Here is a 26,120-nt window from a genome sequence, read left to right on the forward strand (position 1 = left end):
AGTTTAGTTCTTTTGTTATATATTGGGCAAACCCAATGTTTAAGCAGCAGTGTAACAAGTGGTAGTAGAAAGTATAAGACACTGTATTTTTTATTTTATGTGTTTTTCATTGATGTCCTTTATAAAAGGACTATCTAGTAACTGGCCTTAGTTTGGTTTTAAATGATACAATTTTAAAGCCAAAATAAACTTTCAAAAAACTTCAATTTAAATAATTTCAAACTTATAGAAATGTTGCAGAATAATAGAGAACTCTTAAATAACTTTAATTTAGATGTGCTCACTTTTAGTTTGTCACATTTGTTTTATTGTTTTCTTTCTATATGCATATTTATTTTTTGTAATCATGTGCAAGCAAGTCAATATATCTTGCCCTGTTACCACTTAATACTTCAGTCGTATTTTCTCTTACATAACCACAGTATAGTCACCAAATTCAATTGATAAACTGCTTTAATCTATAGTCTGTGTTCCAATTTTGTCAATTATTGTGATGTCCTTTGTGGTACTTTAACTCCCTCCCTCTCTGTAGTCTCCTTTAACCTGGCACAGTTCTTTATCCTTTCTTTGTCGTTCATGACTTTGAACCTTTTGAAGAATTCAGTCCAGTTATTTTGTGGAATGCTCAGTTTGAGCCTGCCTGATATTCCATGTGATTAGATTAGGTGATGCATCCATGGCTCTGCTACAAAAGTGATATTGTATCCTTCTCAGATTTTCATGTGGCAGAGGCACACAGTGTCCCAGAGGCACACGGTGTCTGTCTGCTCCTCATTGGTGAGGTTAATTGTGATCACTAGTCTCAATGTTTGGTTTCTCTGAGTTACTGTTATCCCCCTTGCAGATAATAAGCTATCTGTAAGGAGACACTGAGAGGCTGTGCAGTAATAGCCTCTTTCTTATCACATTTTCTCGTTTAAATTTAGCATCCATTGAAGATTCTTGCTTGAACCAGTCTTTACTGTGATGGTTATAAACTGGTGGTTTTACCAACTCTATACTCCCTCCACATTTATAAGATGGTATTCTATCATATATCCTTTAGGCATGTTTCCTTCATGTTGTTGTGGTTTTGTGTGTGTGTGTGTTTTAATATGTTTTTATTGATTTGAGAGAGAGAGAGGAAGGGAAAGGGATAGAGACATAGAAACATCAATGAAAGAGAAACATCCACCAGCTGCCTCCTACATGCCCCTACTGGGGATCGAGCCCACAACTGGGCAGGTGCTCTGACCAGGAGTCGAAGCAGTGACCTCTTCGTTCATGGGTCCACGTTCAACCACTGAACCACACCGGCCGGGTCTATCATGTTTGGAGCACTTCCTTTCTTGCATAATAAAATGTTCCTGACTTACTCTTACACCTTCCCTGCCTGAGCTCTGGAATCAGCCATTTCTTCGAGGATCCTAGGTTTCTTTTAATGGGCAAATATTTTAGAAACCAAGGTCTGGGCTATAGGTGTGTTTACTACTACCAAGGTGTTACTGCTTCTTGACTTATTCAGCAGAGCTAGAAAATATGTTTTTATATAGTAGAACTACTTCTGATTCCAATCAAGCCCACAGGTTTTTCTTTGCCTTCCTTCATTATTTTTTTTTTTTAATTCTCTCTTCCACACTAAGAATCTTGGCTCCCAGAAATATCATCACATTTACTCATTTGCTCAAACCTGAGTAATAAATAATTTCAGAATTGCTACATCCATTCCCCTGTGAAAAACAAACCCCCTAAGGAGTTCAGGATTTGACTGTTACCCCCAGGCTTAGAATATATATTCAAAATAAAGTGTTCCAAAGTTACTTGTATGAGTCCTCCCATCTTTCCAGTGTGGTTATGGTATTCATATGAAATAGAGTTGGTTTCATTTGTTTCTGTTTGTATTCAATTTTAGTTACTTCCCCTCCCATATCCCCACTTTATTGATCTAATTTTTATGAATATTTAGAAATTAGTGTTTTCCAAAAATAAAGACTATAACAAGCTATATTTAGAAAAGTTTCTCTGTCCCTTCCATCCTATTTTTTTAAAGATTTTCTTTTATTTTTTAAATATATTTTAATTTATTTCAGAGAGGAATAGAAGAGGGAGAGAGAGGTACAAACATCAATGATGAGCAAGAATCATTGATAGGTTGCCTCCTGCACGCCCCCCTACTGGGGATCGAGCCCACAACCTGGACGTGTGCCCTTGACCGGAATCGAACCTGGGACTTTCAGTCTGCAGGCCGACGCTCTATCCACTGAGCCAAACCGGCTAGGGCCCTTCCATCCTATTTTGCCCCACCCCATGTAGGTAACAGGTTTTGTTTTTGTTTTATTACTCCTTCATTTCTTTTTGCAAAAGTAAGAAGGTATATGTTTGTTTTATTTCCTCTTCTTACACAAAAAGTAGCATTCTATAGATACATTCCAAAAGACATTTTGTCCAAATTTGTTAATTTACAGATAAGGAAATTAAGACTCAGTGCTTTCAAATGTGTAATGGGTTTTTAGTCTTCGGTATTCCTGTACCTACTGTTCTTTGCTTCTTACTATTTTAAAATGTTCTGTGTGATTTGTAAGTTTTCTTGTTTTCCTTTTCTCTAAGTTTAATTATGTAGATTAATGTCATTTTCTTTTGCAATGTTATAGCTGGACTGTAAGTATATGAAAACATTTCTATGTAAGCCTGCATTGTTTTTTCACAGGTGGTCAGTCTGACCAAGGCTATGGGTCTAAGGATGAACTTATAAAGGATGATGCAGAAATTCATGTGGCTGAAGAACAATTAGCAAGAGAATTGATAACCAAAACAAAAGTGCAAATAGAAGGTTAAGTACTGATATTTTCTAACTTTACTTAGAAAAATACCTGTGCTAACTACAAGTATTATTTGATAATTTAGTTCAGGGGTCCTCAAACTACGGCCCACGGGCCACATGCAAATACAAATATTGTATTTGTTCCCGTTTTGTTTTTTTACTTCAAAATAAGATATGTGCAGTGTGCATAGGAATTTGTTCATAATTTCTTTTTAAACTATAGTCTGGCCCTCTAACGGTCTGAGGGACAGTGAACTGGCCCCCTGTTTAAAAAGTTTGAGGACCCCTGATTTAGTTGATAATTTTTAGAAATGTAAGGTCTGAGCTTATAAGATACTATGTACCATTATATATGGTAGGTTTTGATAGTATCTGAATTTTAGAATTTAAGAGGTCTTTAAAGACTCAGTAGGTCAGCCCTCAGTTTTGTTGTAAACTGTGACCCATTAAAGTATTTATTTGTCAAATATATATAGCTACTTTGTGACAGAACCAAGACTAAACTTTGAGTCATCAAACTTGTATTCTAGTGTCCCCTTTATTTTAAAATGCTAAGTCCTTCAAATATCTAAGTGGATATTTTTTATTGGTAGTTTAAATATAGTCTTCGTGGTTTCTTGTTTTTTTATGGAACTCATTGAGGTAGAAATTATTTGTGGTAATCATTTTATAGAAATATGGAATAATATTTTGGCTTTATGGTAATAAGATGTTCTTCCTATCTTTTTACACTAAAGTATTCTTTCTTCGCCCTGGCCAGTATGGCTCAATGGGTTGGGTTATCATCTTGTACCCCAAAATGTGGCGGGATTTGAGTCCGGTCAGGGTGTGTATGGGAGGCACCTGAATCATTTTTTCATTTCCAAATCATTTGGAATCATTTTTTTTAAGTATACTTTCTTCATTGATGTCACCTTTTTTATGCTCCACTTATACAGAAGCAAGCTCATCTCCTACTTGACAAGTGATGAGTATAACTGAAGGCCTGAGCCTTACTTAAGAATGCTCAAGTTAGGATTATTGAATGCTAAAATAAAACTTTTATTTCAGTCATTACTGGCAACATTTGTGGCATAAAGTAAATCAGACATAATTAATCAGTAATAAAATAGTCATATATTCATCCTCACTTGGAGGTGGAAAACTACCTAGAATGTATTAAAATCAAATATATGGTTTCTGTTCAATATTGGCATAATTAGGAACTATAACATTCAAATGTTTTTCCCCCAGAGGTGTGTGATGTCTCTGCTGTGGTGGCAAAACATTCACAAGTTAGTGGAGAGCCACACAGTCCAACTGAGCCTCCTGCGTGGGGCAGCAGTATTGTGAAAGTTCCATCTGGTATATTTGATGTCAACGGCAGGAAAAGCAGCACTGGTGAGTCTTTATGTGTTGGTTATTAAATGTTTAAAATATACTTCTACAGATATACATGTGTTTAATGACATTCAAGTGTTGACTTAATTATAATGAACATGCTGAAGAGCCAGAAGTAAGTTTAAATCCTGTAAATGAACTAAAATAGTTATTTAAAGATATTTAACTCTTAAAATGAGAGATATTTATAGTGTTTAGTTCAGGGGTCCTCAAACTTTTTAAACAGGGGGCCAGTTCACTGTCCCTCAGACCGTTGGAGGGCCAGACTATAGTTTAAAAAAAACTATGAACAAATTCCTATGCACACTGCACATATCTTATTTTGAAGTAAAAAAAACGGGAACAAATACAATATTTGTATTTGCATGTGGCCCGTGGGCCTTAGTTTGAGGACCCCTGCTAAACATTTGGATTACCTTTTCTTATTGGGGTGCCTGTTCAGTTTGGTCCCACTTTCTCATAGTAGGTAATGAGAGGTGGCTATAGGGCCTCCTGTACTCATCAAGAACAGAGATGAAGCCTGGCTGGGTGTCTCAGTGGTTGGTCATCGACCCATGCACCAAAAGGTTGCCAGTTCCGTTTCTGGTCAGGGCACATGCCCGGGTTGCAGGCTTAACCCCCAGCAGGGAGCATACAGAAGGCAGCCAATCAATGTTGATGTTTCTCTCTCATTGATGTTTCTATCTCTTTCTCTCCTTCTCCTTTCCTCTCTCTCTAAAAATCAATTAAAAATATTTTAAAAAAACAGAGATGCAGTGATGTGATCAAATTCAAGTGCGCTTATGTGTGATAGGGTAATGCCTGTCATTGAAGGGAAATGGAAAAAAATGATTGACATCATTTACTACCTACACAAAATGCCAGTGAGCCTTTAATTTTGGCCCAGTTGTTATAAGCACTCTGAGCCACTTATTTGTGATTAAGTATTTATAATGAATAATTGTTATGTGTGACTATCTTGAATTTGAGTTTACTAATTTCAATTATGTTATAGCCTCCAAAGTACTCTTTTATTTTTGGTGGGTTTTTTTGTTTTTGTTTTTCAAAATACTCTTAAGGCATACATCTAAGTGTAGGATTTTAAAGGGTAATGAAATTAGCCTGTATTCTGTGCTCCTTGTTAGTAGCTATAATTCACTTCTCTAAAGTCAGCTCTCTTGTCTGTAAGTGTATCTGTTGTTTGACTTTATAGAACTTAATTTGCCCAGCTTTTTAAATCTATGTAGGAATAACTTCTTATTCCTAAAGTCTTTTTATTTTTGTATTTACTGTGACATGAAGTCAGTTCACTCTTGTGTGTATGGGGGGGCGGGGGGCGGCAGCACACATGAGGTGGAGCTAAAAGTTTTTTGAACAAATAATTTATATGTATGTTCTGTATCCCATTTTCCTAACCTATTGATAGCAGGTTAAAAAAAAAAAGGAGGGCAGAGTTTTCTTCATCAAAGGGTTAGAATCTTCTCAGAATATTGAAATGGACATGGTCTGTGTGTTTCCTTCCCTTTTTACTCATCTTATTTCCATGTTACATCCTGATCTGGGAAGATTTATGTTATTAAGAAAGAAAGAGGTGGTAATGGGGCTTTTGCCAGTACATCAAACAGTCAAATTCATTTTAAAATTGAACAAAATGTGCCACTAAATTTCTGCAGATACTATGAGAACCAGTAAATTTGCAAAGATCTGTTTCTCAAATATTGGTAAAAGCTTTCACAGCAGGTACAAATTTGTAAAATATGCTTATGATTCCCATAAAGGTTAAAAAATATCCCCAAATGCTTATTATTAGTTCTGTTTAATTGGTATGATTATAATTATTAGTTGGTACCAATTTGGAAGATTAAAAAGAAGCTTGGGCCTGGCTGGTGTGGCTCAGTTGAGCATTGTTCCATGCACTAAGAGGTTGCCGGTTCAATTCCTGGTCAGAGCACATGCCCAGATTGTGTCTCAGTCCCCAGTAGGGGGCATGTAGGAAGTAGCCTATCTATGTTTCTCTCTTTTTGATGTTTCTATCTCTCTCCCTCTCCCTTCCTCTCTCTAAAACCAATAAAAACATATTTTAAGAATCAAAAAAAAAAAAGAAGCTTGAAATCAGAGTGGAAAATTAAAAACCCTTATTAAAGACTTTCCCTTCAAATCTCTCAAATCATAATGTTTTTTGTTGTTGTTAATCCTCACCAAGGATATTATTTTTCCATTGCTTTTTTAGAAAGAGAGGGAGAGAGGGAGGGGTGGAGGGAGGGGTGGAGGGAGGGAGGGAGGGAGGGAGAGAGAGAGAGAGAGAGAGAGACAGAGACAGAGACAGAGACAGAGACAGAGACAGAGACATTGATGTGAGAGAGACACATCAATTGGTTGCCTACTGCATGCACCCTGACCAGATCCAGGGATCAAACCGCAACCCAGGTACATGCCCTTGATGGGAATGAAACCCTTTGGTTCAGGGGCCGGTGCTGAGCAAAACTGGCCAGGGCAGTCATGCCTTTTTTAAAAAAAATGTTTTTATTGATTTCAAAGAGAGGGAGAGATAGAAACATCAATGATAAGAGAGAATCATTGATAGGCTGCCTCCTGCATGTCCCCTACAGGGGATTGAGCCCACAACGTACGTATGTGCCGTGACCCTGAATCGAACCGTGGCCTCCTGGTTCATAGGTTGACATTCAACGACTGAGCCACATCGGCCAGGCCAGAATATATTTTTTAAATTGTATATTAAACCCTTAAAATGTAAGCTGTAGATCTATATTGACAAGTGAGATATAGTTTAGTAAACAAGTACATATTGCATGATTTTGTTTTAAAGTGTGTGTGTATTGCATAGAAGATGAAAGGCAGATTATACATTAAAATGTTACCTCTGGGAGGCAGGGTTGAATGGAGTTTTTTTGTACTTTTTTTTCTGTATGCTTTCTTTTTCCCTCTAAATATTCTGAATCTTTTACGGAGTATGTGTAACTTTCAAAAAATCAGAAAATTTTAAAATACTATTTTAGTAAACAGATTCTTTTTTTATCCTGTACTTTCTCTTTTAGGTAGTACATCAAATATGCTATTTTCTACTCTGGATCCAATTGAAGATACAGTCTTTGGTGAAGTTACTAATCTCAAGAATGGTGATAGAGGAGAAAAGAGACAAAAGCATTTTCCAGAGAGGAGCTGTAGTTTTAGTTCTGAAAGTCGGGCAGGAATGTTGCTAAAGAAGAGCAGTTTGGATCTGAATTCAAGTGAAGTAGCTATCATGATGGGAGCAGATGCCAAGATTCTCACAGCAGCACTGACGTATCCGAAGACTTCTCCACTTCATATTGCAAAACCCCATAGCTTGGGGAGTGTTGGCTGTCATCTAGCTGATACTAGGACTCGTGGGCCTGAAAGCACTTGGGATTCTGAGCACAGATCTTCAGTGTTAGAGATGCTTGAGGAAAGCCAAGAGCTCCTAGAACCTGTGATTGATGACAGTGTAGTTACAACTGCTATAACAAAGGATACACATGACAGTCTACAAAATGATAGTGACAGTAATCAGTCCAGAGACTTAAAAGCAGAGCCCAAAGATCTAATAAATAAAAGAAGTAGTTTATATGGTGTTGCTAAAGCTGTTGAGAGGGAAGATGTTGAAACTGGACTAGATCCTTTGTCTCTTTTAGCCACTGAATTTATAGTAGAGAAAACTGATTCTGAAGATAAGTTGTTTTCTCCAGTTATTGCACGTAATCTGGCTGATGAAATCGAAAACTATATGAACCTAAAGAGTCCCCTGGGTAGCAAGTCTTCTAGTATGGAATTACACGGAGAGGGAAACAGAGAGTCTGGAACTACCACTGCATTTATTCACCCTTTAGAGAGGAGATCAAGCCTACCTTTAGATCATGATCCACCAGTGCAGGAAAAGCCTGAAAGTGAAAAGAGCTCCCTCGCAGTGTCTAGATCTAAAACTTTTACTGGGCGTTTCAAGCAGCAGACTCCCTCTCGAGGTCATAAAGAACGTCCAACTTCTTTATCAGCACTGGTGCGTTCTTCACCACATGGCTCATTGGGTTCTGTGGTAAATTCTTTGTCAGGACTAAAGCTGGATAATATACTCTCAGGGCCCAAGATAGATGTCATAAAATCGGGTATGAAACAAGCAGCGACAGTAGCCAGTAAGATGTTGGTAGCTGTAGCGACTGCCTACAGCTACTCAGATGATGAGGTAAGAGTGTTTTATGCGTGTAGTCTATCTGATATTAGAATGTTTATAGTATTTTTAATATACTTATTTAGAGATTTCTGTAACTTTGGTGTTTATATTTTAAAACTTTGTACATACCTTATTTCTTTAAATGACTTGAGCCTATATCTAAGGAAATTAATAATGAAGAAATAGAATATCAGGACTATATAATTCCATAGATCAATACATTAAGTTCATTTCTTTGAAAGCACTAATGATTAAGGTTTTAATTTAATAATGGTGCCATGTTATATTTGCATAGCACTTCACTTTTTAAATAAATTTACCTTTGTTATCTTTTTAATATATATGAGCTCTGTTCACAGCTTGATCCATAGATTTCATACTGCATAACAAAAACCGGTAATTCTCTTAAAAATAATTTTAAAGAGAATTAATTGTTAGATCTTATGAAAATAGAAGTGGGGAAATTTTGCTTATTTGTTTCATAGAAAACTCTAAAATTTTGCCATTGTGTTTAAAGAATCGTAGTATTTTAGTAGAAAAAACAGAACTATAAATGTTTATTATTATTATAGTACTATATTCTAGGTATTGCCATAAGTTATATATTATTTTTATACATGAATATATATACACACATATGTTTATTTAATTTTTGTAGCAATCTCATGGGTTGGCACTACTATTATCCCCATTTTATAAATGAGGTATCTGACATTCAGAGAGGTTAATTAACTTCCCCAGGTCATACAACCTAGTGAGTGGCAGAACTAGAATTTGAAGTCTTGGAGATTTGCTCTAGAGTTCATGCTCTTAACCACTATAGTAGCAAAGAAGGGAACAATATCTTAGAAAATGTTCCTGTGGGGACTGTCCAAAAAGAGCAAAGCAGATGATACCTAAGTTGGGTTTTGATAGATAAATTGAAAGTTTTGGGTTAGTCAAAGTGATCAGAGGACAGAATGTGTATTTGAGAGAATAATGGGAAAAGTATGGAGGCTTAAAACATGCATTTTCAAGGTAATATAATCAATTTCAGGTTGCTAAAGTTCTAAATAGTAAGTAGAAGCAGGAAATTAAATTGGACAGATAAGACTTGTATACTGTTTGAAGGAAATCTATAGGCAAACTTAATTGAATTAAAAGTACAGTATTATAACACAAATTGTATGTTGTATTTAAAGAGCTTACAAGGTCAGTTAAGGAAAGACAAAATAAGGTAGTTTCAAAAGTATCTTAACCTGGCATTATTTTAAAAAAAGATGAGCCATTTTATATTTGAAATTTTATCTAACAGTGTTTTTAAAAAGCTTTATACAGAGTAATTTGGACTTGGAATATATGATTGTAAATTCCAAATGGTCACAGAACTTCATCTTTCTTTTCTTTCCATTGCTATAGCCCCAGTACCAGTGCCTGGCAAAGCAAATAAGATATACCTAATAAATAATTTCAAAGGAAGAAAAGAATAAAAAGTCCATAAAATGTTTATAGTGTAAAAGTAGCTCAAGGGAATTCATCAGTAGCTTATGTAAAATTTAAAGCATTCTGAATGTTTAAGATGTGCCAAATACATAATAGTACATCAGTAAATTGAATCAGTATGGAGGGGTTTAAATAATGTCATTCAATCTTATTAAATCTTCTACAAAATGAATTGCATAAGAAGAATAGATTAAAAAACAATAGGTTAAAAACAATTTCTATTTCATAAAAATTTATTATACATATTTTAAAATTAGGATATACATCAAGTTTTGATTGTACTCTGGGTATTGATATAATAAGTGCTTTCATTTCCTGTCATGCATATCTGTATTTAAAAATTTTTATCATTTGATAATGGTTTTATAATACAGAAGATACAAGTCTTCTTTAAAGCAAAAAATTAAAAAGACTGCTTATTGAAATGTTTTTTATTTAAACTAAAGCATTGATAATCACAATGGTGAAGGACTAGTATTTGGAACTTTAGTCATAATATCTCTACTATTGATGGTTGTTACTCTGAACAATCATATTCCCAGCTGAAAGTCTCAAAACAACCTTATTTTATTTTTTATTTATTTTTTTAAATATATTTTATTGATTTTTTTTACAGAGAGGAAGGGAGAGGGATAGAGAGTTAGAAACATCGATGAGAGAGAAACATCGATCAGCTGCCTCCTGCACACTCCCTACTGAGGATGTGCCCACAACCAAGGTACATGCCCTTGACCAGACTCGAACCTGGGACCCTTGAGTCCACAGGCTGACGCTCTATCCACTGAGCCAAACCGGTTAGGGCACAACCACCTTATTTTAAATGACTCATATTTTCAGATGATAAAATTAAATGTTAGAGAAGCAATTTTTGTAAGGTCAGATACTTAATGCGTGATGGGGAGCCAAGATTTCACTCTGGCTCTGTCTGACTAAAGCTCCTACTCACTTGTGTTGCCATCCCCGATCCCACTGGACAGTGAGCTCCTAGAGTTCCTTCATTTTATGATACTGAGTATTGAGAGGCATCCGGTACCCCAAACATAACCAGGGGCCCAGCAAAATCTTAGAAAGTATTAAATAGGTCATTGCCTGAATGTTTGCGAGTTTGGAAGGGAAATTACAAATAATAGAAGAAGTTCATCGTTTTGAAAAATACAGGGCAGGGGGGTGTGATTTATTTAAGGATTATAAAGGAGTTTAATTCTGAAAAAGGTGGAATAAGTATATTCTCATTGGTGAAGGTATTATTTATGTGTGTGAGGTTTTGTGTTTTTTGGTTTTTTTGTTTTTTTTTTAATTAAAGGAGGAAACTAATAATAATAAAGATTACAGCTTCCCAGCTGGCCTTGAAGACCATGTTTTGGAGGAGAATATGTCACCTAACACAAGTATCTCAGCATTGGTCCCCAGTGAACTTACCCAGAGTAACACAAGCCTTGGCAGCAGCAGCAGCAGTGGAGATATAGGAAAATCCCATTACTCAGCAGGTATGGGGAAGGACTCTCCTCTCCTAATATACGCCCTTACTTTCCCTTCTCCCGTGACACGTACAGTAAGCCTCATTTGATGAGATGATCTCAACAAATAGATTTTGAATATAGCCACACCATACTGTCACTGTTATTTTATGTGGTCTACAAATACTATAGCTAATGATTTTAGTTGTGTATATTTGTGGATTATATCATTCAGTGTGTATCCGAATCACCTAGGTGGAGAATATATGATTATTCACTATATGATTCTTTCAACTTCTCAGGACATTTGAACTTTTTCATAATAGAAAGCTGGATAAAATAGAATTATAATTTTAAAAAATAACAGCTAAGATTTCACTGTTTCAGCAGAGGAACTCTCAAACTCTGGTATTCAAGCAGAAAGCTGGTTAAAAGTACACAGTTCTAAGGCCCTATCCCACAGACTCAGTCTCAAAAAATATTAGCCTAGAGCTTGAACATTTGTATATATTTTTAAGCAAATTCCCCAGGTGATTGTGATAATATATATATATATTTATATATATATCTAAATTTTATATATATATATATATATATATATATATATATAAAATACATACACCTTTTTATATTAAGCCATTTGAAAATAAATAGCAAATGTCATATACTTCCCCCCAAATGCTTAAGTATGCATTTGCTAAGAGTAAGGACAGTCTCTTACATAATGTGTTATAATGGTTACTTCTTTCTAGGAGAACTTCTACTTCCAAGAGGCATAAAAGGGCAGGACTTTGAAAAATCAGATCATGGTTCTTCTCAAAACACCAGCATGTCTAGCATCTTTCAGAATTGTGCAATGGAGGTAAAGTTCTATTTCTGCTCATGATAAAGTGACTGTGAAAATATTTTTATTTCAAAGTGACATTTTACAGAATCCTATGATACCCTTGTCAACAGAATAATAAATTAAATCATTTTGTCGAATTTCTTTGATATCTTTGTAAGCAAGGCAATAAACTGGTAGATTTACCTGTAAAGTAATTGAACTCCTAATTCCAAATTGGATCAACAGAAGAAATAAAATTCTGTGTTTATTAAGGTAGAATGGTCTCTTGAGGTCTTCACTGTGGCGCTTTTCAGTGTCTGCACGTTTCTGCTCTTAGGTTTTGATGTCAAGTTGTTCACAGTGCAGAGCTTGTGGGGCCTTAGTTTATGACGAAGAAATTATGGCTGGATGGACAGCAGATGATTCAAATTTGAATACAACTTGCCCGTTCTGTAAAAGCAACTTCTTGCCTCTTCTCAATATAGAGTTTAAAGACTTCAGAGGCTCTGCAAGGTTAGTATTGTAAAAGCTCCCTTAAGAGGTACGTGCCCCCCAACCGTCTTACTCCTGGGGAAAGAGTGAAATATTCATGGTATGTCCCAGGTGTTCTTTTCTTTTCTCTCCATCACTTTCCATATTTGAGTAGAAAATAATAGTAATATAGGAGATTACTTTTCCATTTTATTTAACATATAATTAGCAGTTAATTCTTACAGCTAAACTTTATAGCTAATTGAAAACTCCAGTGTTAGTCATTACTATAAACTTTCTGCCAGAGTGACCTTAATTATGTCTTCTAGCAACAAACAAAAAAATGGAGGGTGGGATGCTTGAACTCTTCTTCTTAACTGGTAGTCCTCTGTCCAGTGAAATGACCAAATTCTGAACAATGAGGAGTCTAGCTGATCTATAATCAGCCATTAAGTAATTGAGAGTTTGTAACTATGCTGACCTAAGTAATTATACTTAATATTCTATTTATATTATGGAGCACTCCATATTGTCCACTTTTAACTGCTTCTTAAAAATATCCGATTGTAGATGTGTTTCTTCTTCATTTTTCCCTTTGGCTTCAGGTGTGGAGCTGAGTGAAATCATACTCTAGTTCCTGATGTAGTATCAGTGGTTGTGTAAGGGCCCTCTTGTATTATCTTCCTCCCCTGCCCATTTCCATTCCCATTGCTTTATCCAACAAAGACATTGTTCTGTCTGTGGTGTATCCTTGAATATATATGCTTATAAAATATGTTATTTTGCAGGATTACGTATTTTTAACTTACATAATTAGAATCATGCTGAAAGTCTCTTATTTTTGTAATCATTCAGTTTAAAATCTATCTGAGTTGCTATATATAAATCTAGTTAATTTCTTTTCTCCTGTTGGAAGTTAATACCTCATTTTACTTACCTGTTATCCTTGTGTTGGATATTTCAGTTGCTTCTAGTTCTTTGTTGCTATAAATATCACTGCAGTGATACAGTACAATGTAAAATACATTTCTACTTCTGGACTTGTGAAGTAGTTTCTCCCAGAATAAGTCTGAGGAGTGAGACCATTGGGTCGTTTCATACATGATTTCAATAAACACCAGAAGATTGTTTCCCAGGTGGCAACACTCCCAGTACTTCTTTCTAAGGATTTTCATTTCTGCACCTCCTTACCAGCATTTGGTATTATCACTTTTCTGATTTTTATATTCTAACGAGTATTAGTGGTATCTCATTTTTGTTTGAATTTCTTTGATACTAGAGAGTTTGAATGCCTCTTATACTTGTTATTCCAGGACTTTCTATGAATTGCCTGTACCGTTGCCCTTTTTTATATTAAGCTTTCTTTTTCTTATTGATTTCTACCTTGAATATTTTTGAAATTAATTCACGGAAGAGCAATAATTAATTTTGCTGTCCTCATCCATTAATTTTAAACCTTATGATTTGTGCTTTTCGAGTCTTGTTTTAAAAGTTCCTTCCCATCTGCAGGACATGAAAATTTTCTCCTGAACATTGTTCTGATGTTTAGGTCTTTGATCCCGCATGCACTTCAAATTCCCATGTAAACACTGTTCTCTTCTTTTTGTCAAGATCATATTATTTTTATTATTCTTCGTGTTGTTTCTATAAGTTCCCCCATATAGAATTATTTTTTTGCTTATAGTTATACTTATTTTAAAAATTTTAGAGTAATTTTAAGTTCCTTAAAAATATTTCATCTGGAGTTTTTATTGGATTTGCATTAGATTTGTGGATTAACTTAGGAAAATAGACATTTTCAATATTCTCATCTGTGAGCATGGTATATAGCTTCATTTTTTAAAGATCTTTTTTATGTACTTTTATTCTCCATAAATCTTGTACTTTTTTGTTGAGTAACTGTGTTTCTTTTTTCTTTCTTTAATATATTTTATTGATTTTTTACAGAGAAAGGGACAGGAATAGAGAGTTAGAAACATTGATGAGAGAGAAACATCAATCAGCTGCCTCCTGCACACCTCCTACTGGAGATGTGCCCGCAACCAAGGTACATGCCCTTGACCAGAATCGAACCTGGGACCTTTCAGTCCGCAGGCCGACGCTCTATCCATTGAGCCAAAGCAGTTAGGGTGTAACTGTGTTTCTTAAGCTATTGTGGAATCTTATTTTATATTTTCTAATTGAAAAGGAACATTATTGATTTTTCTTTCCAGTATGTCAGTATGGAAAATTTCAAACTTAGAATTGTTTAAAGAATTTTTTTTGCAGTGACACCCTACATTCTACAATTAACATTTTACTGTACTTGCTTTATTACCTATTTATCCCTCCAGCCAAAAGTAAAATGTAGACATTTATATACTTCTCCTCCAAAGACTTCAGCATGCATATAATTACTGGATTTCAGTATTTTTTCTTTTGACGTAAAGTTAGTATACAGTAAAATGTACAAATTATGAATGTATACGTTTGTATAAATTCAAACCTTTATCAAGATACAGAACATTACTGTTACCTCAGAAAGTTCTCTTAATGCCCCTTGCAAGGCCCAGCCCTCACACTGTCTCCCCCTCCCTCCCCCCCGAAAGAGAAGGAGAGACATATAATATGAGGAAAATAAAATACTGAATTAATAGAGGGGAGAGGAAAGGACTAGAGACAAAATGGAGATTTTATAAGGGGGAAAAAGAGGTATTATAAATTACAGCTTGATACATGTTAAAATGCTGCTGTTGCTTTTTAAACTCAAAATTAATGTAATATTTTGCGTTTTATCTTCCTTCATAGTGTTCTTTAATGGTTTTCAAAAACTGAAGGAATCTTATATTGAACTATAATGACCTCCTCTAGACCTTTCATTTGAATAGTTTAGGACAGGAGGGAAAGAATGAAAGCAGGAGTGTATGAGTTTGTGTGTTTGAAATAGGCAGTATTTCTATGGGTTATATAATTCATTAATTACTGCTTTACCATAAAGTGATTCTAAATATGAAATTTAGAAGACTTTAGCATTTATGAAGATTTTTTTATTTGGACTGCTCCATATTTTTTAGCTTTTTCCTGAAACCAAGTACCTCTGGTGACAGTTTACAAAGTGGCAGCATTCCACTGGCAAGTGAACCTTTGGAGCACAAACCTGTATCCAGTTCAGCAGAACCTGACTTGATCAACTTGATGGATTTCCGGAAACATAACCAGACCATAACTGAAGAAACAAGCACTGCAGTTGAATCAAGGTACCATATGGTATAGAGACTTCCTCACAATAAATTGGATATCCTTGCAAAAATTCCATCTTTAAAGATAACCTGACTCCTGTAGGCATTATTCTGGCATTTAAAAAAAGTAATCTTAACTGTTTACTACCATACATTGCTTAAATATTTGATGAGTGCATCTGATGATTAACCATTTTTTAAACTATGTTTAATGTTTTACAGTGTTTTGTACAAAATGAACTTCTTAACCAGTAAAAAGTATTTTCCCCTTTAGTATAGCGATTGCCAGTTTCCAAAGACATACTCTTAAATATTTATTGAATCAAATATTTATTGAGAGACTATTGTATGCTAGGCATAAATACTAAAAATAAAAAAGTAAGTTCTGGTCTCTATCCTTAGGTGGATCATAGCCTGGTAGAAATTAAATACTTGTCAGTGAATCTACATGACTTATTTGCATGCAGCACAGTTCTTCTAGGTGATTTTGTTTAATAACGATGAAATAATGTTTGAATAGAGCAACTAAATGGGTACTTAATCTTTTTTAAATGAAACCTGTTGTCTACTATATGTCCTTTTTCCAGCCTTCACCAGAGTCATTTACTCTATCCTAAGAATGCCTGAAGAAAATTTTATTTAAAAAAATATATTTTTAAAAAGATTGATTTTAGGGAGAGAGAGAAAAACATTGATGGCTGCCTCCTCCATGCCCCTTACTGGGGATGGAACCCACAGCCCCAGACATATATCCTGACTGGGAATTGAACTGATGACCTTTTAGTGCATGGGCTGATGCTCAACCAATTGGTTCACACTGGCCAGGGTGAAAATTTTATTCTTATAAGTCAGTACTGACTCCTCTTAGATATATTCAATAGACTAAAATTCATTGTAGAAAATACTCTAGCTCTACAGATTTAGATTGTTTTACAGAACCAGTTTTCATTTTTTTTAAAGTGATGAAATAAAGAATGCCAGTGGAGATGTTCAAACTATGGAAATTTCACCTGTGCCTAATAGTTTATCAAAGCGGAATGTATCTTTGACTCGAAGTCACAGTGTTGGAGGTCCATTGCAAAATATTGACATTTCCCAGCGACCATTTCATGGCATTTCAACAGTTAGTCTTCCAAACAGTCTGCAGGAAGTTGTGGTATGTAACAACATTATAATTATCTATACTAATAAATTATCTATATTAATTATCTGTGCTAATTAAACCAGACATCTTCCAGACAAAGCCACAGTAGCAGGGGCCGAGGCAGAGGCACTTAGGGGCGATCAGGCCGGCAGTGGGGAGCAGCTAGGGGATGATCAGGCTGGGAGGGGGGAGCAGTTAGGAGATGATCAGGCCAGCAGGGGAGGGCAATTAGGGGGGCAATCAGGCCGGCAGGGGAGGGCAGTTAGGGGGTGATCAGGTCGTTAGGGGAGGGCAGTTATGGGCGATCAGGTCGGCAGGGGAGGGCTGTTGGGATAATCAGGCCGGCCGGGGAACAGTCAGGGAGATCAGGCCGGCAGGCAGAGGCAGTTAGGGGTGATCAGGCTGGCAGAGGAGCAGTTAGGAGCCAGAAGTCCCAGATTGCGAGAGGGATGTCTGACTGCCAGTTTAGGACCGATTTCTGCAGTCGGACATCCTCCGAGGGTTCCTGGATTGGAAAGGGTGCAGGTCAGGCTGAGGGACTCCCCCCGCCGCCTCCGGTGCACGAATTTTGTATATTCATGTAAGTATGTATTAGCACAGTACATAATTCTTATGTAGAAGATTTAAATGACATAAAAAGTGATTGAGAATTTTTCATAAACAGAATGTTTTAAAATTTCAAATATGTACAAAAATAAACAAGAGTAACATAAATGAGTCCCTTTGAGTCATCAAGATTCAGTAATTTTAAACTTATAGCCATTCTTCTTTCATATATACCCTTACTTCCCTACAAATTATTTTAAAGGAAATTTCAAACAACATATATTCCATTTGTAAATATTTCAGTATGTATCAAACTAAAAATAAATAACATCAAGTTATTCAGTTTTTGTTCAAATTTCTAATTGTTTCAAAAATGTTAAGTATGTTTGTAGTTTGAGGAATCAGGATCAAAGAAGGCCCATGCATTGCAATTGTTTGAACTTTTTTTTTTAGTCTGTCTTAATCTGTACACTTTCCTTTTTCCTCTTGCAATTTATTTGTTGATTACAACCCTATAAATTGGTAATTGTACCTAGAAGCTTGGTCAAATTCAGGTTTTTGTTTTGTTTTGCTATTCATTTGTTTGTTTATTTTTATAAGACAACTCCATTAGTGGCAGTATGTTTCTCCAGTATAGACATGAACTATCTTTGTGATTTAGTAGTTATTAATGCCCCATTGCCTAGATCAGGTTATTCATTTGGAGCTTATAAAATGATGATAGTCTGTTATCTTTATTATATGGAATACATCTATGAAGAGAACCTTCCCCCAGGTCTTCTGTTTGGTTTTCTAACGATGCAATTTATATTGGAAAGGTAGTCCAGCCTCCCCCTCCCACCTTTTTTTTATTAACCAATTTTCAGAATAGCAAGTTGGGTTCTTAGCATTCTCCAAGGTGATCCGTTAATTTGGGGAAATAAGGTGTCATTATGATTTTTAACATTTATGTTTACATCCATTGCTGTCGTTATCCTTATTGATGTTAATTGCATTATCCCATCTTTGCCCAGCTAGAACTCTCTACAGGTTGGTGCCTTATTCCTTGTGACACAACTCTAGTAGTCTTTAAAAAAATTTTTAAGTTTTCTTGCTTTCTTTTATGACAAGATGTTTCATGCTCATGTTATATAGTCAGCCATTTCTCTAAGAAACACTGGTTCCTTTTAGAGGGAGATGATATTTAGATATCTCAGACTGTGTACTAGGGGTATTTATTACTTATTACTGAGTTAATCATAAGCATTTTATTCTGATTATATTATATACAACTTATAAAGTCTAGGTTGTTTTTTCATTCATTGATTTATAAAACTGCTTTTTGTTGCAATCAAATGTAAAAATGATTTAGATATAATTTTAAAAGGAGTCTAAGAATATTAATACAAAAAATTTCCCCATCTCTTTAGAGTTGTAGGAGGAAGATAAAGTCACACATATTTTTTGGTATCATTTTACAACATCTGAAATGTAAACATTTATTTTTAAAAATTGACCAAAAAAATCAATCATACACAGACCATTGCTCTTATCAACTTGATAGAAAAACTCCATCATGTTTAAAATAGGGTCTATTATATGGGTTATTAATTTTACCTTATTTAACTGAAAGGTAATTATGATTAAGTATTTTTTGTTAGGTTTTCATTAGGATGTTCTACTGCATTGTATCAATGGCCAGGAAATAACTGACTTTGAAGGGATAGATAAACATAATCTCATTGAGAAATACTTTTTTATTTTTTTTAAATTTATTTCAGAGAGAGGAAGGGAGAGGTAGAGAGAGATAGAAACATCAATGAGAGAGAAACATTGATTGGCTGCCTCTGTAAGCCCCACACTAGGGATCGAGCCTACAACCCAGGCATGTGCCCTAACTGGGAATCGAACTGTGACCTCCTGGTTCATAGGTTGATGCTCAACCACTGAGCTACCCCAGCAGGCCAGAGAAGTACTCTTAAACATACAGAATTAAATAGATAATATTCAGCCGAAACCGGTTTGGCTCAGTGGATAGAGCGTCGGCCTGCGGACTGAAAGGTCCCAGGTTCGATTCCGGTCAAGGGCATGTACCTTGGTTGCGGGCAAATCCCTAGTAGGAGATGTGCAGGAGGCAGCTGATCGATGTTTCTCTCTCATCGATGTTTCTAACTCTCTATCTCTCTCCCTTCCTCTCTGTAAAAAATCAATAAAATATATTAAAAAAAAAAAAAAGATAATATTCACTTTTTTTGTATTTTTATTTTTTTAAGGATCCTTTGGGAAAAAGACCCAATCCTCCCCCCCTTTCTGTGCCCTACTTGAGTCCTCTAGTGCTTCGTAAAGAACTTGAATCTTTGCTAGAAAATGAAGGCGATCACGTGATCCACACATCCTCTTTCATCAATCAACATCCGATCATTTTCTGGAACCTTGTATGGTATTTCAGACGTTTGGACCTTCCTAGTAACTTGCCAGGACTTATCCTCACATCTGAACATTGTAATGAAGGTATACAGGTAGAGTGCAAACTTCTATACTTACATTACATTGGTGTTGGTTAGGATGAGGCTTAAAGTAACAGAAAGTATGCAATAGTGGCTTAACAAGATGTAGGTTATTTCTCTCACTTAAAAGTTTGGATAGGTGGACCAGGAATGTTACTGTTAGGGACCTGAGATGCTTCTGTCTTTTTGCTCAGCTGTATATGACCTCCATTTCCAAGTTCTACACCAGGATGGCTGACTCTTCTTCTAAGCTATCACATTCACATTCCAGTTAACAGTAAGGAGAAAAATGGATAGAAAAGAGTATGTCTTTCCTTCTTTAGGGACAGTTCCTACAGTTGCACATAATATTTCCATATGTAGTCATTTGTCCTGATCTTAGTTATATGGTCATTTCTAGTTGCAAGGAGGCTAGAAAAGGTAGCTTTTATTTTGAACTATCATATTCCCAGATGAAATTCTCACAGCAACTTTATTTTAAAAGGCTCATATTCTGTACACCTGAAATGAATACAAAATACAATTGAAAGAAGAATAAGGACCCATATTATCCTTATTTTTCAGATGATGTAATTAAGCTAAATAAGTAATTTTTGCAAGGTCACATAGCTAATATGTGATGGGGAGTCAAGATCCCACTCTGGCTGTGTCTAGCTCTAAAAGCTCCTACTCAATTGTTCTGGGAATCCCAATCCCACTGGAGACAGTGAGCTCCTAGAGTTCCTTCCTTCATTTTGATATTGAATATTGAGAGGCACCCACACCCAAGCATACACCAGGGTCGCAACACAGTCTTAAAGTAGTACAAATTCTATGTTGACCCATTAAGTAGTAGTCAGTACAAGATAGTAGAAACTTTTGCACTTACTCTTGCCTTCAAATTTGTTGTAGCCGAAACCGGTTTGGCTCAGTGGATAGAGCGTCGGACTGCGGACTGAAGGGTCCCAGGTTCGATTCCGGTCAGGGGCATGTACCTGGGTTGCGGGCACGTCCCCAGTAGGGGATGTGCAGGAGGCAGCTGGTCAATGTTTCTCTCTCATCGATGTTTCTAACTCTCTATCTCTCTCCCTTCCTCTCTGTGGAAAATCAATAAAGTAATATTTAAAAAAAAAAAATTTTGTTGTAATAGCAGTTAATCTTTCATATAGCCACTGTGCTAGTTACCATGTTGTAACTGCTAGTTACAGTGTATCCTTGAAATTTAGAATGCGAAACCTGTACTTCAGAAAATAATAAGAACATAAATCTTCAGATTTAAATAAAAATTGCTGCACAAAATTTTAGGTTCAGAGTTTTGAAAGAACTCATTTGTTTTATATAATCAAGTTTTGCTAGATCCCCGGGTAGTTATGATGGTAGGGGCACTAATGCTTTCTATTGATCTTTTTTAGCTTCCTCTATCATCTCTGTCCCAGGATAGCAAACTTGTGTACATTCAACTGTTATGGGATAATATCAACCTTCATCAGGAACCAGAAGAGCCTCTGTATGTCTCATGGAGGAATTTTAGTAAGTAAAATAGAATTAAAGACATAAAAGACTTAAACTGGAAACAACTCAAGTATCTATCCACACATGAATGAATAAGCCAATTGTGGAATCAGCTACCCATACAGTAGAGTACTACTTAGCAATAAAGAAGAATGGGCTACTGGGTGTTGGAAGACTAGAATTAGTGTGAAGAGAGAAACAAGTCCTTTTGCATTATTTTTTTATGCATTTCTAGTATCTCTTTAAGATTCTCTTTTGATTCAGATTGATTTGCTGTTACATTGAGCCAGTTAAGTACGGCAGGTCTCCCCATGAGTTTGGTTGGATGTTCGTAGACTAAATGCTATATAGTGGGAGAGCAATCTGGATGCATTGGAACAGTATCATTTCAGTTATATGGCTATTAGTCTCAAAGATTCTAGCTTATTTTTAGTCTTTTATATTTAGAATGTACTTTTACAGGAGGTTTTATTGTTGTTAATCCTCACCCAAGGAAACTTTTCCATTGATTTTTAGAGAGAGTGGAAGGGAGGAGGAGCGAGAGAGAGAAAAACATCGATGCGAGAGGGACACATCGATTGGTTGTCTCCACCAGGGCTGGGGATAAGCCTGCAACCGAGGTACGTGCCCTTGACTGGAATCAAACCGAGGAATCTTTCAGTCTGAGGTCCAACACTCTATCCACTGAGCTAAACCGGCTAGGGTTATAAGGGGTTTAATGGGTTATCATCCAGTTCAGAAACTCTGAGTAAATAAGAAACCACAAACAACAAATAAGTGAGCAAGTGCTATCAACAGGCAGTTCATGGAAGAAACATTCAGTGGCTTATATAAACTGTGTTAGTTTGCTAGGGCTACCTTAACAGAATATCACAGACTGGGTATCATGAAATAGACAAGTGATTCAAAATATTCTCTAATTTTTGGTGGGATGAAATTTAGAGCTCTCAAGAATGGACTTATTTCTTTACTTAATTGGTGCTATATATGAAGATTGGCATATACATAATTAAAAGACATATAAGAATTAAGTGAGTGATGACTTCCAGGAATGGCAGTATGAGGAGTTCCGCCACCCACTTCTCAGCAAAACAACCATAATTGGTGAAAATTATTAAAGGGACAAAAAGTCTAAGGCTATAGAGCAAATGAACAAACATTCATTCAAGAAAATATACTAAATTTCAGTAAAATTAATGTGCTCTGTGGCACTTGAGTTAGAACTTGCTGCTCCCTTCCAGCTCCCAGTCAGGGCTTCAGCCAGCCATTCTCTTTCTCAGCTCTGTTACCACAGAGGCGAAACTCCTCCATCCAGCTTCCATTCATTGGGCAGCCATTCTACCCCGGTTTTGGCAAGCCAAGAGTGCTGGGGTCCCATTTGTTCGTACTGCACCTTATAGGGCAGAAGTTTTATGCCAAGAAAGGCAAGCTGAAAAGATAGAGACTATGGCTCCAACCCAACACCCTGTCCACAAAGCAGGAGAGTCATTCTAAGAGAAGGGCCACTGTTCTGAGCCCAGCTTCAGAGCAGTGGCTCAGAGATTTATCCAGGAGGAGAGGTAGGTCATAAGAACAGAGAGCTCTGAAATTCTCTCAAAAGGTAATTGTAGCCCTAGCTGTTTTTGCTCAGTGGATAGTGTCGGCCTGTGGACTGAAGGGTCCCCGGGTTTGATTCTGGTCAAGGGCACGTGCCTGGGTTGCAGGCTTGGTCCCCAGTTGGGGGCGTGCAGGAGGTGGCCAATCAATGATTCCCTCTCATCATTGATGTTTCTGTCTCTCTTCCTCTCCCTTCTCTGAAATCAATAAAAAAAATTTTTTAAAAAGGAAATTGTATTTGGAACTGAGAACACTCTTGGAAACTGTGGAGATTTAGGTGAGAAGGGCAGTATCACGCTGATATAAAAACCAAAGACATACGTAAGAAAACTAAAAATCTATATCACTTATGAATATGGACATAAAAATTCTCAACAAAATAACTAGCAAACCAAATCTAACAGTACAGAAAAAGGATTGTACAGCCTTGATCAAATGCAGTTTATCCCAGGCATGCCATGTTCATTTAACATTTGAAAATCAATTAATGTAATACACCATCTATCCTATATAATAAAAGGCTAATATGCAAATAGACCGAATGGTAGAACAACTGGACAACCGGTCGCTATGATGTGCGCTGACCACCAGGGGCACACACAACATGGCTGGCATTGGCAGTGGCAAGATGGTGGAGCAGGTGAGCGGGGGCACCAGACCAAGGCGGGGCGCCGGTCACTGTCACCGGTGTCAGCCTCTGGTGGTTACTGAAAATTCTTTGCTCCTGCACACCGTGGTCCCACCTTGCACTTGCACCTGATTGCTCGGCCCTGTCAGTGGGTGCAAGCAGCAGCTGCTGGCCCTGATTACCCCTCAGGGCTTCTCCACCTTCCCCTGCTCCTCTTGCACCCGCTGCCGGCGACAGCCCTGCTCGCATCCGCTGCCAGTGCCGGAGCCACAGCCAGTGCCCAGCACTGGTCCTGATTGCTCAGCGCCATCAGCATGTGCGAGTGGCAGCTGCGGGCCCTGATCGCCCCTGAGGGCATCTCCACCTCCCCCTGCTCCTTATGGGCGATCAGGGCAATAGCCATGGCTCACACTCGCTGCTGTGTTAAAAAACAACACTCAAGCTAGAAATAGAAGGAACTTCCTCAATTTGATTATAAGCATCTATGATAATTGGCAGTTTTCTTTTTTAAATATTTTTATTGACTTCAGAGAGGAAAGGAGAGAGAGAGAGATAGAAACATCACTATATTGGCTGTAATCAAAAGGACAGATAACAAGTATTGGTGAGGATATAAAGAAATTGAGACCCTCATACACTGCTGATTAGAATAAAAAATGGTGCAATTGCTTTAGGAAAGTTTCACAGTTCCTCATACTAGTAGACACCATATGACACAGCACTTGCTCTTAGTATATATATATAGTGAAAACATGTGTTCACATAAAAACTATACACTATTCTTAGCAGCATATTTCTTAATAGCCAAACAGTGGAAACAACCTCTATGTCTATCGGCTGACAAATGGATAAAGTTTGGTATATCCAAGCAATGAAATATTATTTGGCAATAAAAAGTACTGAATACTGATATATATGCTACAGCATGGATGGATTTAAAAACATTATAGAAGAAGCCAGTCACAAAAGAGCATAGAAAGTAGGATACCACTTATATGAAATATCCAGAATAGGCAAATCTGTAGACAAAAGTAGCGGTTACCTAGGGTTGAAGGGTTGGGACGATAAAGGAGTGACCCCCTAGAGGTTTCTTTTGGTGGTAAACAAAAATGTTTTAAAAGTTGATTGTGATGGCTGCTCAACTCCCAGAATATATTCAAAACCAGTTTTGTAGTTTGGGTGAATTGAATGGTTTGAGAATTATACTAGTATCTCAGTAAAGGTGTTATTTTTATTTTTTTTAAATATATTTTATTGCTGTAACCGGTTTGGCTCAGTGGATAGAGCGTCGGACTGCGGACTGAAGGGTCCCGGGTTCGATTCCCGTCAAGGGCATGTACCTTGGTTGCGGGCACATCTCCAGTGGGGAGTGTGCAGGAGGCAGCTGATGGGTGTTTCTCTCTCATCGATGTTTCTAACTCTGTATCTCTCTCCCTTCCTCTCTGTAAAAAATCAATAAAATGTATTTATATAAATTTTATTGATTTTTTACAGAGAGGAAGGGACGAGGGATAGTCAGAAACATCGATGAGAAACATTGATCAGCTGCCTTCTGCACACCCCCTACTGGGTATGTGCCCGCAACCAAGGTACATGCCCTTGGCCAGAATCGAACCTGGAACCCTTGAGTCTGCAGGCCGATGCTCTATCCACTGAGCCAAACCGGTTAGGGCGAGGTGTTATTTTTAAAAACTGAATTAAAGGAGAAGCCATGAAGTTATATTTGGGTTAGGCTCTAAAATCACAACAGCATGAAAATCAAGTACTTTTTAAAACAATGTTTCCTATTCCAAGGAAACATTTAGCAGGTAGAAGAGCTAGGATAGAAACCTACAGCAGCCAGTATTTTCTCTTTTATTTTAACAGAGAACTTTGCTATTTATTTGGTTGAACACAAATGAAGTATTACTAGTTACCTTTATTAAGGGGCTATGTTGTATGAAAAATACAAGTTTACTTCATGGCAGGCACTTAGAATGAGGCTAGACTGGGAAATTACTGGATACATATTCCCATCTCAACTAATTGTAAATAAAATTATATGGCTGCTGGGATTACAGTATTAAAGTTTTCCCTTTTTGTGGGCCAACCACACTGGTGATCTTATTTTTCATGTTAGTATGATTCAATTCCAGTGTATCACTGAAGCACTTTTCTATCTATGAAATCTATATAAATGTTTGTTCTTAATTCTAGAATTAGCCTTTATCAATTAGGATAATATTCTGCTACGTTTAATAGAAAATAACAGAAATTTAAACACTAAAGATTACTCTCTCACATAAAGTATGAAGTAGACTCTCTAGGACTGATAGGCAACTGCTCTGTGGTCAGGAACCCAGGCTCTTTCTGTTGTGTCTACTTTTGCATCAGTAAACGATGCTTTATAGTCACAGGATGGCTCCTGGAGTA

At 36.6% G+C, this 26,120-nt stretch overlaps 1 protein-coding gene across 6 annotated transcripts in view; it reads left to right on the top strand.

Moving 5' to 3' along the window:
• DENND4C (DENN domain containing 4C) overlaps positions 1 to 26,120 on the top strand; it is a 115,180-nt gene that overhangs the window by 83,470 nt on the left and 5,590 nt on the right. For 5 of the 6 annotated variants that reach the window (XM_036331242.1, XM_036331239.1, XM_036331244.1 and 2 more), the window contains 10 exons: positions 2,687 to 2,809; positions 4,034 to 4,180; positions 7,216 to 8,375; positions 11,149 to 11,332; positions 12,055 to 12,164; positions 12,466 to 12,641; positions 15,653 to 15,835; positions 16,778 to 16,973; positions 19,760 to 20,005; positions 21,385 to 21,502. In XM_036331242.1, the coding sequence (XP_036187135.1) occupies positions 2,687 to 2,809; positions 4,034 to 4,180; positions 7,216 to 8,375; positions 11,149 to 11,332; positions 12,055 to 12,164; positions 12,466 to 12,641; positions 15,653 to 15,835; positions 16,778 to 16,973; positions 19,760 to 20,005; positions 21,385 to 21,502 (2,643 nt within the window). The remainder of the gene's footprint in view (positions 1 to 2,686; positions 2,810 to 4,033; positions 4,181 to 7,215; positions 8,376 to 11,148; positions 11,333 to 12,054; positions 12,165 to 12,465; positions 12,642 to 15,652; positions 15,836 to 16,777; positions 16,974 to 19,759; positions 20,006 to 21,384; positions 21,503 to 26,120) is intronic. The other variant, XM_036331245.1, reaches the window with a different exon arrangement.

The sequence above is a fragment of the Myotis myotis genome, unplaced genomic scaffold, assembly GCF_014108235.1.
Source record: "Myotis myotis isolate mMyoMyo1 unplaced genomic scaffold, mMyoMyo1.p scaffold_m19_p_12, whole genome shotgun sequence".
Lineage (NCBI taxonomy): Eukaryota > Metazoa > Chordata > Mammalia > Chiroptera > Vespertilionidae > Myotis > Myotis myotis.